The sequence below is a fragment of the Spermophilus citellus genome (assembly GCF_964194105.1).
Source record: "Spermophilus citellus genome assembly, chromosome: 2".
Classification (NCBI taxonomy): Eukaryota; Metazoa; Chordata; class Mammalia; order Rodentia; family Sciuridae; genus Spermophilus; species Spermophilus citellus.
Window position 1 is genome coordinate 239856362 of NC_138183.1, and position 17323 is coordinate 239873684.

At 37.2% G+C, this 17323-nt stretch overlaps 2 protein-coding genes across 2 annotated transcripts in view; one reads left to right on the forward strand and one right to left on the reverse strand.

The window, feature by feature from the left end:
• LOC308638592 (olfactory receptor 4C11-like) overlaps positions 1-17323 on the forward strand; it is a gene marked incomplete at both ends in the record, with an annotated part of 413029 nt that overhangs the window by 112191 nt on the left and 283515 nt on the right. The window lies entirely within an intron of this gene.
• Positions 2033-2971, reverse strand: LOC308639594 (olfactory receptor 4C15-like; the record flags this gene model as incomplete). Its single annotated transcript, XM_081277831.1, has 1 exon — positions 2033-2971. The coding sequence occupies one exon, from the start codon at positions 2969-2971 to the stop codon at positions 2033-2035; it is 939 nt and encodes a 312-aa protein (XP_081133957.1).

The window sequence follows — 17323 nt, forward strand, 5'->3', positions numbered from 1 at the left end:
ATAGGTAGCACTGGATCAATCAGGTTTATCTGTCAAGAAATTCAAGGAGTGACTCAAATTCTGCAGTAAATGGTAATGGACCCATGCTAAATGACAGATTCATGTGATGTAGGAACTCCTATAGTGAAGGGCCTATTATTGCTCTTCTCTATACCCTTCCTGAAATGTTTTCCCCTAGTGTCAATGAGTTCATCACTCTAACTCAAATACTTTTTCATCTGATGGATCAAAGACCTAGGAATTAGACTAGAAACTGCAACAACTAGAAGCTAATGTAGGCCCAATACTCCAACATGTTGATAAAAGACCTGACTTCCTTAACAAGACTTCCTAAAGCACAAAAAATAAAACCAAAATCATTAGATCAATGGCATCAAATTAAAAATCTCTGAGCAATGAAGGAAAAAAGAGCATGAAGATAGATCCTACAGAACAGGAGGAGATCTTTGCCGCCTGCTCCTCAGATAGGGTATTAATATCCAGAATATATCAAGATCCCAAAAATCTGGACACCAAACACTACTCAATTAATAAATGGGCCAAGAAACTAACCAGACATTTCTCAAATGAGGAAAGACAATTTTCCAAGAAATATGTTATAAAAATGTTCAACATATCTACCAATGAGGGAAATGCAAAGCAAAACTGCATTAAGATATCATCTGACTCTAGTCAGAATGGCAATTAGCAAAGATGCAAATAATAATAAGTGTTGGTAAGAACGTGGCAAAAAAAAAGTTACAAACATACATTGTGGGTGGGACTGCAAATTAGTTCAACCACTCTGGAAAACAGCATGTAGATTCCTCAAATCTAGGAATGGAAGCACTACATGATCCAGCTAACTCATTCCTTGCTATATATCCAAAAGATCTAAAATCAGTATACTATAGTGATAGAGTCACATCAATGTGACAGCAAAATAGCCAAGCTATAGAATCATTCTAGGTGCTGTCAATAGATGAATGGATAAAGAGAATGTGGTGTATATACACAAGGATTAAATATTACTCAGCCATAAAGACAGAATTATATTATGACATTTGATGGTAAATGAATAGAACTTGGAGACCATCATGCTAAGTGAAATAGATCAGACTTACCAAGGCAAAGATTGTATTTTCTCTGATATGTGGACACTAGTCCAAAATACAAGCAAAAACAGAGAGGAGGGAGAGGGGAAAGGTTGCAAAGAATTCCATCAAAGTATTGAAGGGGAGAGAGAATGGCTGGGATAAGGGAAAAACAGAGGAATGAATCTGACCTAACTTTCCTATGTACATAGATGAATATCACACAGTGAGAACCATCATCATAAAATAGCCACAAAACACTAACTTGAAAAAAAATAATTAAAACTAAATAGGAGAAAGAGAAGGAAACAGGGAGAGGGAGGAAGGAAGGGAAAGGGGAAATACTGGGCAATGACTTAGAGCAAATTATATTCCATGCTCTTTCATTTATGTCAAAATGAATCTTACTTTTATGTGTAACTAAAAAGAAAAAAATGAAAAACAGAAAGAAAAGAAAAAGACAATGGGAAAAAATGTCCTTGTGCCAGCTGGGCCCATAGTTCAATAGTAGAGTGCTTGACTAGGGTTCACCAGGCTGATGATTTAATCACCAGCTCTGCAGAAAATAATGATAATAATAAGTATTTTAAAAGTTGTTAACTTTAAATAGAGTACATTTATACCCTGAAGATTCAAGGAATTTTGTTGACTTTCCACATGTTTTTAAACCTTGGGATCAATGGCCAAGAGTCTGACGGGCATTTTTTCTATCTATTTTTTATTGATCACTAGGTTTATAAAAGAATAAAATGTATTTTTCTTTAATTCACATATCAGGATATTGAGTTGCCAACTCAGAGTAGATGACTGATGTCAAAGTATCATCTCTGATCCCCAAAATATTGCACTTTCTATAGAATTGGTATTTACTTCACAGATAATGAGCAACCCATAATATTGTGGTCTAATACCATTTTTATTTCTTTGCTCGTACACTTTTTTTCCTAAAATCTAATATTTTATTTTTCATTGGAAACCACCACCACTCTCTTCCACACTTTCCTCATGGCATTTTTCACTTCCTTATTCCTCAAAGTATAAATCAAAGGATTGAGCAAGGGAGTTAAGATAGTGTAAAATATGGCCACCATTTTGTCAAATGGGAAAGCAGAAGGTGGTCTTGCATATATAAATATGCATGGGACAAAGAACAAAACCACAACTGCAATGTGAGATCCACAGGTGGACAGAGCTTTCCTCCGCCCCTCAGCACTGTGTGTTCTCAGGGAGAACAAGATGACGCCATAGGAGAAGAGCAACAAGCAGAAAATTATCATGCAGATAGATCCACTGTTGGCGATCACCAAAAGTCCAAAAACGTGAGTGTCAGTGCAGGCCAGCTCCAGTAATGGGTACAAGTCACATATGAAATGATCAATGATATTGGGGCCACAGAAGGGCAACTGGGAAGTAAAGAGAATCTGTATAATGGAATGCAAGAAGCCCCCTGTCCAGGCAACCCCCATCAAAATGCCACAGAGCCTCCAGTTCATAATGGAAGAGTAGCGCAAGGGCTTGCAAATGGCCACATAGCGGTCATAGGCCATGACTGCAAGAACAATCAACTCCACCCCAGCAAAGAAATGTTCAGCAAATACTTGCATCATGCAGCCTTTATAAGAGATGGTTTTTTTCTCATACAGTGAATCCACAGCCATCTTCGGTGTGATGACTGAGGAGAAGCAGGCATCCAGGAAGGATAAGGATGCCAAGAAGAAGTACATGGGGGAGCCCAGCAGTGCAGGGCTACAGAGGATGGTCAGTGCAATCATCATGTTGCCTCCAATAGTTGCAATGTAGACCAACAAAAATACAACAAATACTATTTTCCGAACAGTGGGATTCTGTGAAAGCCCCAAAAGAACAAATTCAGTTATGAAGCTTTGGTTTTGCATCATTTTCAAGGGAATGGTGAAAATAAACAGTTATTGAAATTACCCAATTCAAATTTGCAATTATGATTAAGGAAGATTTGCTTCATGTCAGGTTATTGCTTTGTCATCATCAATATTTCAGTGCACCTAGCTGCACCTTTATCTTTAATGCTTCTTTTGACATTGAGAACACAAGTTTAGACATTTATTGAGGATAGAGGTTGGAGATCATGCAGAAATGATTTGGAAATAATTTGTTCTGTACTTTATATTTGCTAGAACTTCTATATGGAGAAATGGAAGCATCCTCATGTGGAGAGAAGATTAGTAATATTGACTCATATGTCACCTTTGACAATTTACTAGTGTTTTCTTTAAATGGATCATTGAGAGGTGTTCTGAAGTCTCATTCATATAAGAAAATGAGGAAGTGATTTTATTAGTCCTGCTTTTCATTGTAGTGAAAGGGGCAAGGTTGAATAGCAAGTCGTCTCTGATGTGGAGACTCTCATACCTACAAATAGAAGAAGAAACATCATTCATTTTAGGAGACATTTAAAAATTCTATGCATACATCAAATCTCTTTACAGTCTATTCTGAATTTGACCTGTCATGGATTAATTCTTCCTTTATAAATGAAAAAGACCCAGGGGTGTGGGGGTGCTGGGGTTGTGGCTCAGTGGTAGAGCACTTGCCCAGCATGTGTGAGGCACCAGGTTTGATTCTCAACACCTCATATAAATAAATAAAATAAAGGTCTACTGACAACTAAAAATATTTAAAAACAAACAAACAAAAAAGAGACAAAGACCTATAAAATTGTGTCTCATTATGTACATAATACCTCATTGAATATTGAGATTTTTTTTTATTATTATTATTATTATTATTATTATTATTATTCATCTTTAAAAATGGGAACAGAAATTCTTGAACAAAATAAAGTCTAGATCCAAATATGGTACTAATGACTAAGTGAAATAAGGCAAAGAGAGAAATTACACAGAGCCCACTGTCTAGGGGTTCGTCTAAGTCTTATTAAACCTATCTTACTGGTAGGAAACACATGCTTCAAGATATTGAGTTTAAATAAACAAATGATCCTGGATCAGGGATCTTACACAGAACATTTGTCCCTGTGCCCAGACCCTTTCCACTGGGTCAACAAGGAAAGTGGTAGGAACTTTTCTGTCAGGAACTTCAGAGCAGGGGTGGCCTTCCTAGAGACATGTCCACATGAAACATTAAGGCCCCTCATATTTAAGTGAATGTGACATTGTGATAAAGGAAAAAGCAAGTGATGAGGAACCAGATGGTGACAGCCCAACAACCTCCATATGAAAATTGGCGTCAACCACATAGGTAAGAAAGAGAAAGAGGTGTTGAATATCAATCAGAGTCTTTAGGCCTTATTGATCATTTTCCAGTTTTTTATACAATATGCCCAGTATGATCAAGTGGAACTCCCCAAGATGCATCCCACATTTATATGATTTTCTTTTTTGGGGTGGGGTGGGGGAGGGGTTTTGGGGATTGAACCCAGGGCCTTGTGCATGTGAGGCAAACATATATGACTTTCTTTTAAAGTAGAAATATCATACATAGTTTACCTGCTCATTTCTCAGGATTATGATGAGGGTCAAATTTGAAAATGTGAAAATATTGCTTATGATAATTTGTCCATACCAATTATGGTTACTATGTGCTCACATTAAAAGCCAGCTGTCTTACCCACACAAAGCATTTCCATCAGTCATGCAGATAATAATTATTTGAATGAACCGAGGAATGCTTACCCATTTAGCCACATCCCTAGTCCTTTCATCATTCTTTATTTTGAGACAGAATCTTAGTAATTTGCAAAGACCTTGCTAAGTTGCTAAGGCTGGTTTGAACTTGAGATCCTCCTGCCTCAGCCTCCAAGTTGCTGGGATTACAGGCTTGTCCTACCACTCCAGGTTATTTATTTCCTGAACTCTTCATGTCACATTCTCACAGGTGGACATAGATTCAAAAGATGATTATATCCTCACCTGTACAAACTACTGTAATGAATCAGGCAAACAGCATATATTTGTATGAATAATTTCATATGCATAAATATATGTACATATATGTTTGTTTAAATATGATAAAAAGAATGATAGTGTTTATTATGGAGAATTAGAAAATAAGCTCATTTTATAAATGCTACAGTTAACAGAAACACTTTTAAATACTAATAGAACTAAAAAACATGCAATATTTACATTATTATCTGTCCTTCTGCTTACTTTGAAATAACCATTTTCACTGTGATCTCAGGACCATTTATTTTTTATACTTTTTAATTAATTTTTTATTTATATAACAGTGGAATGCATTTTAATTCTTATTACACACATAGAGCACAATTTTTCATATCTCTGGTTGCATACATTTCTAACCAATATCTACACTATGAACTCAATATCCTCTCAGTAACTGTCAAAAGTAATTATTTATTATAAAAGAAAGAATATACAGGGGCTGGGGATGTGGCTCAAGCAGTAGCACGCTCGCCTGGCATGAGTGCGGCCCGGGTTCGATCCTCAGCACCACATACCAACAAAGATATTGTGTCCGCCGAGAACTAAAAAATAAATATTAAAATTCTCTCTCTCTCTCTCTCTCTCTCTCTCTCTCTCTCTCTCTCTCTCTCTCTCTCCCACTCTCTCTTAAAAAAAAAAAGAAAGAATATACATTTTTGAGTCAGTTCTGATCAGCTTACTGTAGGCCCAAGCATGAAAGAGAATGAAGTGAATCCAGTGAGAACACTGGCTCCAGACTCATGCAGGCCTGGGAGTGAATTCAGGATCTTCTCTTTGCTCTATGGGGTGGATCAGGTTACTTACAATTCTTAAAGTTCTGTGAGCCTCAGGTCACATTTCTGCATCTGGGTTTAGTTAGAACGTCTATCAATAGGACTCCTGTGATGACCAGATTACATCCTACAGGTAGGATGCAGTCTATAGCACAGGGGAAACGGTATGTGGTGAGAACCAGTTGCCACAGCCCCTGACTCAGAGCAGACATGACAGCATGCTTACTCCTAATTTCTGGCTCACTATGACCAAGGCTGATAAATATGTTATACATCTTCGAATGTGTGCATGAAAATGTATCATTTTTTTTTCAGAAATAGTGAAAAATATGTTTTTATATACATGATACTTTTGAATGTACCTGATGGACCCTGCATGCATTATTGTGTGCTCAGACCCACATGCATTCACTCCTGTTTTGCTAGACTCATTGTACAAAGGAAACCTTATGGAGTGGGAGTCTTAAAGACAGGGCCTAATATTAAACTAATTAAATAATTAAATAAGTCATATTTAAGACTTATTTAAAGACATTTCCTTCTTACAGAGTGTTCTAAAAGCAATACTACTTAATTTTTTAAAAATTATTAACTATAAACAAAACAATTCCTACTGTTATCAAATAAAGGGATTTCCAAAATTAGGTTCAAAACATTGGCAACAGGGAATACAGTATGTTCATGGTTTATGATACAGAGTCTGTTATTTTAAATCTTTTGAAAGGCGATTGTCTTGAATGTAACAAATATCCTGCCTTGAATCCTGGAACAGAAAACAAGCAGCAGTAGAAAAAAAAAATAAATATTATCCTATGTTTAGTTAAAAGTAACATATCCACTATTATTTCATGTTCTTCATAAATATTCCTTTGTCACTTAAAATTATAATATTACTATCTTGGTGAATTTTCTATTAGCCTAAACTTACTCTAATAAATTTAGAAGTCTTTCTTTGTCTGCCATAAAAAACTAGAATCCCAGCTAACTTAGCTAATACTATATCATTAAACAAAATACCATGCTACCAACTCTTTAGCTATTAAAGAGTTAACACTTGTCAAGCTGCCTGACCTAATAAGAATCATTTTTAGTATATTTTCAAAGTATAAATCAAAAGGATGATATAAAATATTGAGGTCAGCATTATTTTTAAGCAACTTCATCATATACAAAGTGAGATGGAAATCAAATCACTCATAACAAAATTTATCATTTAAAAATCCATATTATTTTAAATCATATGTCTTAAAATTGCAATGAAACTGGTTTACTCATCTAAGTATTTTGGAAATATATTAGTAAATTGTTTCAGTCATAAACATGTTTGAGTTATACTCCTAAAAATATGTTCTAGCAGTGAAGCAAGATTGGGGAGATTTACATTAAAAGATGGTGCTGGGTCATATATAATAGTGAAATAGAGAAATCTTTCAATGTTAAATACTACAATGATATTTCATGATATTTAATGTAAACCAGACTGTTACAAATTCACATGACATGGTATGATCAATAAAACACTAAAATATGAGGATTTAACATTTTTATAACATATTGAGAAAAATCCAGTGAAAAATGTTAGCAACTCAGCTAATTTGCATCAATGCAACAACATTATAATAAAGATGAAAGCCTATAAAATAATAGACTTTTAAATTGAAATATATATCTGGTTATTATTATAAAAATATTTAAATGCATCACAAATTAAAATATATAATGCCAGATTATCCATAATCTACATACAGTTCAGTTAAAAAAAAAAAAAAGAATATGAGGTTTAAATAAAAGTCATTTGTATAAGAAGAACTAAGTGGCTAATATAGAATCTTATATGAAAAAGTTTAAACTATTAACTTTTCAAAAATTACCATAACACAGATGGAGCTCTCTCCTATGTACTCACCTTGGTGTCAATTGGAAACTCAATTCTGTCATGGGTGGTGGTTAACCATGTCCATAAGTTTTCTGGAATATTCCACAGTTCGTTCTTTCTTAATAGCCTATGGCCTGACATGTGCTGGAGATTGCACATAGGATTGCTATGTGCTCCCTCATAGCAAGTATTGGGGCCATCTCCTGGGTGCAATACCTTTGGAAGGGAGGAAGTTTGCCTCCCTTGCCCGGCTACCCACATTGCCCATTCCCTCATTACTATTCATTTCAACATCAAAACGAATTCTAGTCAGGCAGAATGGCACATGCCTATAATCCCAGCGGCTCAGGAGTCTGAGACAGACAGATCACGAGTTCAAAGCCAGGCTCAGCAAGTGAGGAGCTAAGCAACTCACTTGCTTAGCTCCTCCTTAAGTCACTTAGCTTAGTGAGACCCTATCTCTAAATAAAATAGAATATAGGGCTGGGGATGTGGCTCAGTGGTGGAGTTTCTTTGAGTTCAATCGTTGGTAAGGAAAACAAACAATCAAACAAACAAATAAATAAAACCTTAATCTTAGCACCAATTGTTCTGCAACAATGGGATGAAATTTCTGTTTCAACTTCAAAGTACATATAACATTTAAAATTAAAAGAGGGGTCTCCTGCAGAGCCACCACAACATGAGAATGTGCATGCAGGTTCCTGACGGCTAGTCCCCCTAGAAAGAGAGTCAAAGGAAGAAATACAAAGTAACAAAAGTTTCTGTAGGAAATTTCTACATTTCCTTCCAACCATATACCTAAGATAAGGCATATATGTATAATAATTTGTGAGCAAGAGAGTCGAGGAAAATGGCGGCGGGAAGTGAGTAAGCCGCTCTGAGCCCCGCGCCGCGGCGTCTGAAAAGATGAGGTAAAGATCATTAAAGGAGATCTGTCGACAAAAACCCAGCACCGTGTCAAGAAAGGGGCCTAGGTGGAGTGAATCAGCCACTAATCCAGCCAAGGTGAAGGGAGTACAGCACGACTTCAGCGCGAGCAGTAAGGCTGCAGCCCGAGCCGCCCGGCTCCCTCAGCCCCTTCTCCTTCTCCTTCCCCTTCTCCTCTCCACCTTTCCACCTTGCTTCTTTCTCCCCAGCCGTCTCTCCTCCCAAGCTCAGTCTCTAAATTTAGATCTCAACTTCTTTCCCCCACCCCGCCCGCTCTCCTGCGTGTCCGGTACCCGGACCGTGCGGCCCTGAGGCGCCGCCTCCCCTCCCCCAACCCGGCACCCCCTCCCCGGGGGTCCCGAAGGCCGCCGCCGCTGCCGCCGCCTCTGCTGCCGCCGCCTCCCGTGGAGCACCATAGAGCAGACTCTTCACCACGCGAATGAGCTGCCGAATTATATGAAACAGCTGATAAGATGAGCGACAATTTAAAATCCAAGTGATCCGAGAACACGCACTGAGCTCTGACCCGCTGAATTCAAACTCCCGGTCACCTGCTTCCCGCAGACAAACAGCTATGACTCGGCATTAATTCATCCCGCTGAAACAACTGGTCAGCCCTTCTCATCATACGAAGGTAAATGCCTACCGAGCCTTCATAAGTAGTGGCCACAGGTTTGAAACGGGGCTTGGGAGAGAAGGACCCACCCGTTGAATTAGTCTCCCGGCAAAGGGAAACCGTGTCATCAGACTGCTGCGGAGGAGATAACTTCGTTGAAACAGGTGTGTGATCCCATAGCCTTGCCTCTCCACACATCGGGAAAACTCTAAGAGCCCCTCCCAGCTCTCCCGTAAGGGCCCCTCCCAGCTCTCCTGTGAGTGCTTCAGCCAGCCCGAGGGAATCAGAGGTGGTGCGGGTCCCGCAAGCGGAAGTACCGCTTCCACCAGGGCTGACTGCTGAGGTCTCTTGCACCACCTACGGGGATGTGGATACCAGAGGGCAAGTAAAAGCCGCTGAGGATTCTCAGCCCCAAACTCTACAAGCTTAGGGTCTGAGGGAATGGCAAACTGGAAGAGTGTGCCCAGTCGTTCATGAAAACAGGGCTCCCGGGAGCAGCAGACTTGGTGTGTAGCCAGTATTGTGGTGAGAGGGGCCTGGCTAGAGAAAAAGTGGGAAGTGACTAGACACAAGAGGAGGCCCTAGACACTCAGGATTGGAGACTCGCCCAGTCTGGGAGGAGCTGCTGCACAGTGATTGGTTCCCGCGTATTGACAGGAGAAACTTGACCTGGTGGGCACAGCGCCATCTACTGGAAGAGAAGTTAATCAAACTCTAAGACTGCATTTATTAGGTTTTTTTTTTCTTTTTCTTTTCTCCTTTTTTTTTGTTTTTTTTTTTGATTTATGTTTTTCTTTCATTTTCATTTTTTTCTTTCTTGTTGTTTTATTAATTTTTTTTTACAAAATATTTTTTTAAATTTTTTTTTCTACTAATTTTAATTTAATTTTTTTAATTATTATTATTATTATTATTTTTTAAATCTTTTTCTTTTTTAGTTCCTATTCTTTTTCTTCTTTAGTCTTCTCATTTTTCTTATCCCCCCTTTTTTCTTGAATTCTACCTGCCTACTCTCATTGTCTTTAGAGACTTCTTCCCTTCCCTTCAAATACCTTTCCTCCCAAGCATCAAACTAATTTATAGGAGTAAACAGTAACTCAGCAGTCAAACAGAACAAGAAGCAACATGAGCAGCTTCAAAAAACAAGGAAGAAAAGGAGTACAAACAACGCAGGACAGCCTATATATTCAGGAGGACCTAGAGTCATCAGAAAAATGGTCATATAAAGACCTCAAGGAACACCTTAGACAGATGGAATGGAACCTTAAAGAGGATACAAGACAGCAAATTCAAGCAGCGAAAGAACACATTGAGAATGCATTTCACAAACAGATAAAAGAAGAAGTTAAGCATCTTTATCAGGAGATAGAGATTATAAAAAATAATCAAACAATAATTCTAGAAATGAAGGAAACGATAAACCAAATTAAAAACTCAATTGAGAGTATCACTAACAGAGTGGAGCAAGTAGAAACCAGAACATCAGATAATGAAGACAAAATATACCATCTTGAAAAGAGTCTAGCCAACTCAGAAAGGCTGGTAAAAAATCACAAGAAAAACATCCAAGAATTATGGGATAACATTAAGAAACCGAACTTACGAGTCATCGGGATAGAAGAAGGTACAGAGATTCAAACAAAGGGAATGAGAAACTTGCTGAAGGAAATAATTACAGAAAACTTTCCAGAAATAAAAAAGGAAACAGATATACAAATTGAAGATGCATAAAGGACACCGAGCACACAAAATCACAGTAGACCAACGCCAAGACACATTGTTATGAAGATATCCAATATACAGAACAAAGAGAAAATATTAAAAGCTACAAGAGAAAGGAGACAGATTACATTTAGGGGTAAACCAATACAGTTAACCACGGATTTTTGATCACAGACACTGAAAGCAAGAAGGTCATGGAACAATGTATTTCAAACACTGAAAGACAATGGATGCCAACCAAGAATTCTGTATCCAGCAAAATTAAGATTCAGGTATGACAACAAAATAAAAATCTTTCATGATAAACAAAAGTTAAAAGAATTTGCAGCCAGAAAACCAGCATTGCAAAGCATTTTGAGCAAAACACTACACGAGGAAGAAATGAAAAACAATAACCAAAACCATCAGTGGGAAGTGCCTCAGTAAAGACAGAGGGCAAGGGGAAAGACAATCATGGAGAGACAAACTAAATTTTTTTTTTAAAAAAAGGATAAACAATCAAACATGGATGGAAGTTCAAACCACATATCAATAGTAACTCTGAATGTTAATGGCTTAAACTCTCCAATAAAGCGACATAGGCTGGTATCATGGATTAAAAAAACAAATCCAACAATATGCTGCCTCCAGGAGACACATCTGATGGGAAAAGACATACACAGGCTGAAGGTGAAAGGATGGGAAAAAATATACCACGCACATGGTCCTCGTAAGCAAGCAGGGGTGGCCATCCTCATATCGAATAAAATCGACTTCAAGACTAAGTTAATCAAAAGGGATAAAGAAGGTCATTATATACTGTTAAAAGGAACCATTCACCAACAAGACATAACAATTATCAATATTTACGCACCAAATAATGGTGCTGCGACATTCACAAAACAAATTCTCCTCAAATTCAAGAATCAAATAGACCACAACACAATAATTATGGGAGACTTCAACACAGCTCTCTCACCATTGGACAGATCCTCCAAACAAAAGTTAAATAAAGAAACTATAGAACTCAATACCACAATCAATAACCTAGACTTAACTGACTTATATAGAATATATCAACCATCATCAAATGGATATACTTTCTTCTCAGCAGCACATGGATCCTTCTCAAAAATAGACCATATATTATGCCATAGGGCAACCCTCAGTAAATATAAAGGGGTTGAGATAATACCATGCATTTTATCTGATCATAATGGAATGAAACTGGAAATCAATGATAAAAGAAGGAAGGAAAAATCCTACATCACATGGAAAATGAACAATATGTTACTGAATGATCAATGGGTTACAGAAGACATAAAGGAGGAAATCAAAAAATTCTTAGAGATAAACGAAAATACAGACACAACATATCGGAATCTATGGGACACAATGAAAGCAGTTTTAAGAGGAAAGTTCATCGCCTGGTGGTCATTCCTCAAAAAAAGAAGAAACCAACGAATAAATGAGCTCACACTCCAACTCAAAGCCCTAGAAAAGGAAGAGCAAAACAACAGCAAATGTAGCAGAAGGCAAGAAATAATTAAAATCAGAGCGGAAATTAATGAAATTGAAACAAAAGAAACTATTGAAAAAATTAACAAAACTAAAAGTTGGTTCTTCGAAAAAATAAATAAGATCGACAGACCTTTAGCCATGCTAACGAAGAGAAGAAGAGAGAGAACTCAAATTACTAACATACGGGATGAAAAAGGCAATATCACAACAGATGCTACAGAAATACAGAAGACAATTAGAAATTATTTTGAAAATCTATATTCCAATAAAATAGAGGATAGTGAAGACATCGATAAATTTCTTAAGTCATATGATTTGCCCAGACTGAGTCAGGAGGATATAGACAATCTGAACAGACCAATATCAATAGATGAAATTGAAGAAGCCATCAAAAGACTACCAACCAAGAAAAGCCCAGGACCGGATGGGTATACAGCGGAGTTTTACAAAACCTTTAAAGAAGAATTAATACCACTACTTTTCAAGTTATTTCAGGAAATAGAAAAAGAGGGAGCTCTTCCAAATTCATTCTATGAGGCCAACATCACCCTGATCCCGAAACCAGACAAAGACACCTCAAAGAAAGAAAACTACAGACCAATATCTCTAATGAACCTAGATGCAAAAATCCTCAATAAAATTCTGGCGAATCGAATACAAAAACACATCAAAAAAATAGTGCACCATGATCAAGTAGGATTCATCCCTGGGATGCAAGGATGGTTCAACATACGGAAATCAATAAATGTTATTCACCACATCAATAGACTTAAAGATAAGAACCATATGATCATCTCGATAGATGCAGAGAAAGCATTCGACAAAGTACAGCATGCCTTTATGTTCAAAACATTAGAAAAACTAGGGATAACAGGAACTTACCTTGACATTGTAAAAGCTATCTATGCTAAGCCTCAGGCTAGCATCATTCTGAATGGACAAAAGTTGAAGGCATTCCCTCTAAAATCCGGAACAAGACAGGGATGCCCTCTATCTCCACTTCTATTCAATATAGTTCTCGAAACACTGGCCAGAGCAATTAGACAGACGAAAGAAATTAAAGGCATAAAAATTGGAAAAGAAGAACTTAAATTATCACTATTTGCAGATGACATGATTCTATACCTAGAAGACCCAAAAGGGTCTACAAAGAAACTACTAGAACTAATAAATGAATTCAGCAAAGTGGCAGGATATAAAATCAACACGCATAAATCAAAGGCATTTCTGTATATCAGCAACAAAACTTCTGAAATGGAAATGAGGAAAAACACTCCATTCACAATATCCTCAAAAAAAATAAGATACTTGGGAATCAACCTAACAAAAGAGGTGAAAGATTTATACAATGAAAACTACAGAACCCTAAAGAGAGAAGTAGAAGAAGATCTTAGAAGATGGAAAAATATACCCTGTTCATGGATAGGCAGAACTAACATCATCAAAATGGCGATATTACCAAAAGTTCTCTATAGATTTAATGCAATGCCAATCAAAATCCCAACGGCATTTCTTGTAGAAATAGATAAAGCAATCATGAAATTCATATGGAAAAATAAAAGACCCAGAATAGCAAAAGCAATTCTAAGCAGAAAGAGTGAATCAGGTGGTATAGCGATACCAGATTCCAAACTATATTACAGAGCAATAGTGACAAAAACAGCATGGTACTGGTACCAAAACAGGCGGGTGGACCAATGGTATAAAATAGAGGACACAGAGACTAACCCACAACGTTACAACTATCTTATATTTGATAAAGGGGCTATAAGCATGCAATGGAGGAAGGATAGCATCTTCAACAAATGGTGTTGGGAAAACTGGAAATCCATATGCAACAAAATGAAACTGAATCCCTTTCTCTCGCCATGCACAAAAGTTAACTCAAAATGGATCAAGGAGCTTGATATCAAATCAGAAACTCTGCGTCTGATAGAAGATAGAGTTGGCTCCGATCTACATATTGTGGGGTCGGGCTCCAAATTCCTTAATAGGACACCCATAGCACAAGAGTTAACAACTAGAATCAACAAATGGGACTTAATTAAACTTAAAAGTTTTTTTTCAGCAAAAGAAACAATAAGAGAGGTAAATAGGGAGCCTACATCCTGGGAACTAATTTTTACGCCTCACACTTCAGATAGAGCCCTAATATCCAGAGTATACAAAGAACTCAAAAAATTAGACAATAAGATAACAAATAACCCAATCAACAAATGGGCCAAGGACCTGAACAGACACTTCTCAGAGGAGGATATACAATCAATCAACAAGTACATGAAAAAATGCTCTCCATCTCTAGCAGTCAGAGAAATGCAAATCAAAACCACCCTAAGATACCATCTCACTCCAGTAAGATTGGCAGCCACTATGAATTCAAACAACAACAAGTGCTGGCGAGGATGTGGAGAAAAGGGTACACTTGTACATTGCTGGTGGGACTGCAAATTGGTGCGGCCAATTTGGAAAGCAGTTTGGAGATTCCTGGGAAAGCTGGGAATGGAACCACCATTTGACCCGGCTATTGCCCTTCTCGGACTATTCCCTGAAGACCTTAAAAGAGCATGCTACAGGGACACTGGCACATCGATGTTCATAGCAGCACAATTCACAATAGCTAGACTGTGGAACCAACCCAGATGCCCTTCAATAGATGAATGGATAAAAAAAATGTGGCATCTATACACAATGGAGTACTATGCAGCAATAAAAAATGACAAAATCATAGAATTTTCAGGGAAATGGATGGCATTAGAGCAGATTATGCTTAGTGAAGCTAGCCAAACCCTAAAAAACAGATACCAAATGTCTTCTTTGATATAATGAGAGCAAGTATGAACAGAGCAGGGAGGAAGAGTAGGAAGAAAAGAGTAACATTAAACAGAGACTTGAGATGGGAGGGAAAGGGAGAGAAAAGGGAAATTCCATGGAAATGAAGGGAGACACTCATTGCTAAACAAAATTACATATAAGAGGTTGTGAGGGGAATGGGAAAATAAACAAAGAGAGAAATGAATTATAGTAGATGGGGTAGAGAGAGAAGATGGGAGGGGAGGGGAGGGGGGATAGTAGGGGATAGGAAAGGTAGCAGAATACAACAATTACTATTAGTGCATTATGTAAAATTGTGGATGTGTAACTGACGTGATTCTGCAATCTGCATTTGGGGTAAAATTGGGAGTTCATAACCCACTTCAATCTAATGTATGAAATATAATATGTCAAGAGCTTTGTAATGTTATGAACAACCAATAAAAAAAAATGTAAAAAAAAAAATGGGCATGGGCTGGGGATGTGGCTCAAGTGGTAGCGCGCTCAGCTGGCATGCGTGTGGCCTGGGTTCGATCCTCAGCACCACATACAAACAAAGATGTTGTGTCTGCCGAGAACTAAAAAATAAATATTAAAAAATTCAAAAAAAATAAATAAAATTAAAAGAGGTATTATAGGTAGATTTTTGTAACTACATTCAAGACATAAATTTCAGAAACATTCAATATACATATATGTACATATCAATCACATTTTCAGTCAATTTTCTAAACAAATATTGCTTTTATAAATTAAAGAAAAATAAACTAACATCCTATTTGTAAATGCACAATTCCACATTCACCATATTTTTGATTCAGGATTATTATTCATGCATGCAAGTTTTTCCTTGTGTAGATAGCTAAGCATGTTCCTTTTCTTGACTATCTGGAAAATATGTTTGCTTCCGATTTTAGTACCTGTTCTCTTTCTTCAGGGCTGCTCTCTGAGGGTCTCAACCTTTATACTCTTAGTAGAACTTGGAAAACAAAAACAAAAACAAAAACCTTTTTTCCATCTTTGCCCATCCCAATTGATGCATGAACCTGTGTCTTTTCTGTTGTCTCTTTAAAAGGGAGAGTTTATATCTCAACAACTAGCAGAAAAGTAGCAGTAAAGCAGTTCAGAACTTCAGTCTCCACAGTTCTTCTGAACAGTTCTAAGGTAGCAATCTGACTCTCTGCCTCACATCAAATGAACTCAAGGGAAACCAAGAGGTTTTCAGAAGATTGTACTCTAAGACTTGAGTCACACTTTCTTACCTTTAATGTCCTTCCCTGTGGCATTGGTTAGAGTGTGGTGTAGAAATAGTAAATGTCATATTCTCTATCAGTAAGTATGAAGGTGCAGCAGCACATGCATTTACCATATTCCAACAAAGGTATGCATTTTAGAGCCTCAAAAATTCCACTGCATAATCTAAAACATCAGAATGGGGAGAATATTAGAGGTTAAATGATAAATGAGCAAATATTATGAAAGAAAAAAATTATATATTCTTTGAAAGCCACTTGAAAAATATATACTTGTTGTATTTTAAATATATTTGGTTAATTTTAACTTGATAGAAATCTAAGTACAGGTCTAATTTCATTATACTTGAAGGAATAAATTCTAACTAGCACATGGCAATTCAAAGATTTGAATCTTTTAAAACAGTTGTTGTTGTTTATTGGCACTTATGTTTTGAGTACTGTCCTGTGGGCTCCTCATGGATTACATCAATTACTTTCACTTTTTTTTTTAGTTTGGTAATGGTCACTATGTTGAGGAGGAGTCTGAGTCAGAAATGCTGAGTAATTAGCACAAATATGCATAGGATAGGGCTAGGCACTGCATTAAACTTGGTGCCCTAAATCAATACCCAGGTTTAATCACAATATTACAACTTGAAATCCTCCAGGCAAAAATGTGAATTATAAATCTTACCACTTATCAGTTCCTTGGAAATGCGAGTGACAAATGTCTCCTTTCTCCATGGAGAAGCGCCTATTCAGTGGTGGCCAAACTGTGAAGTGGTTTCCAAGTCTTCCTTCTACATCTAAGGGAGAGACAGGAAGAACACCCTAGGCACTTGG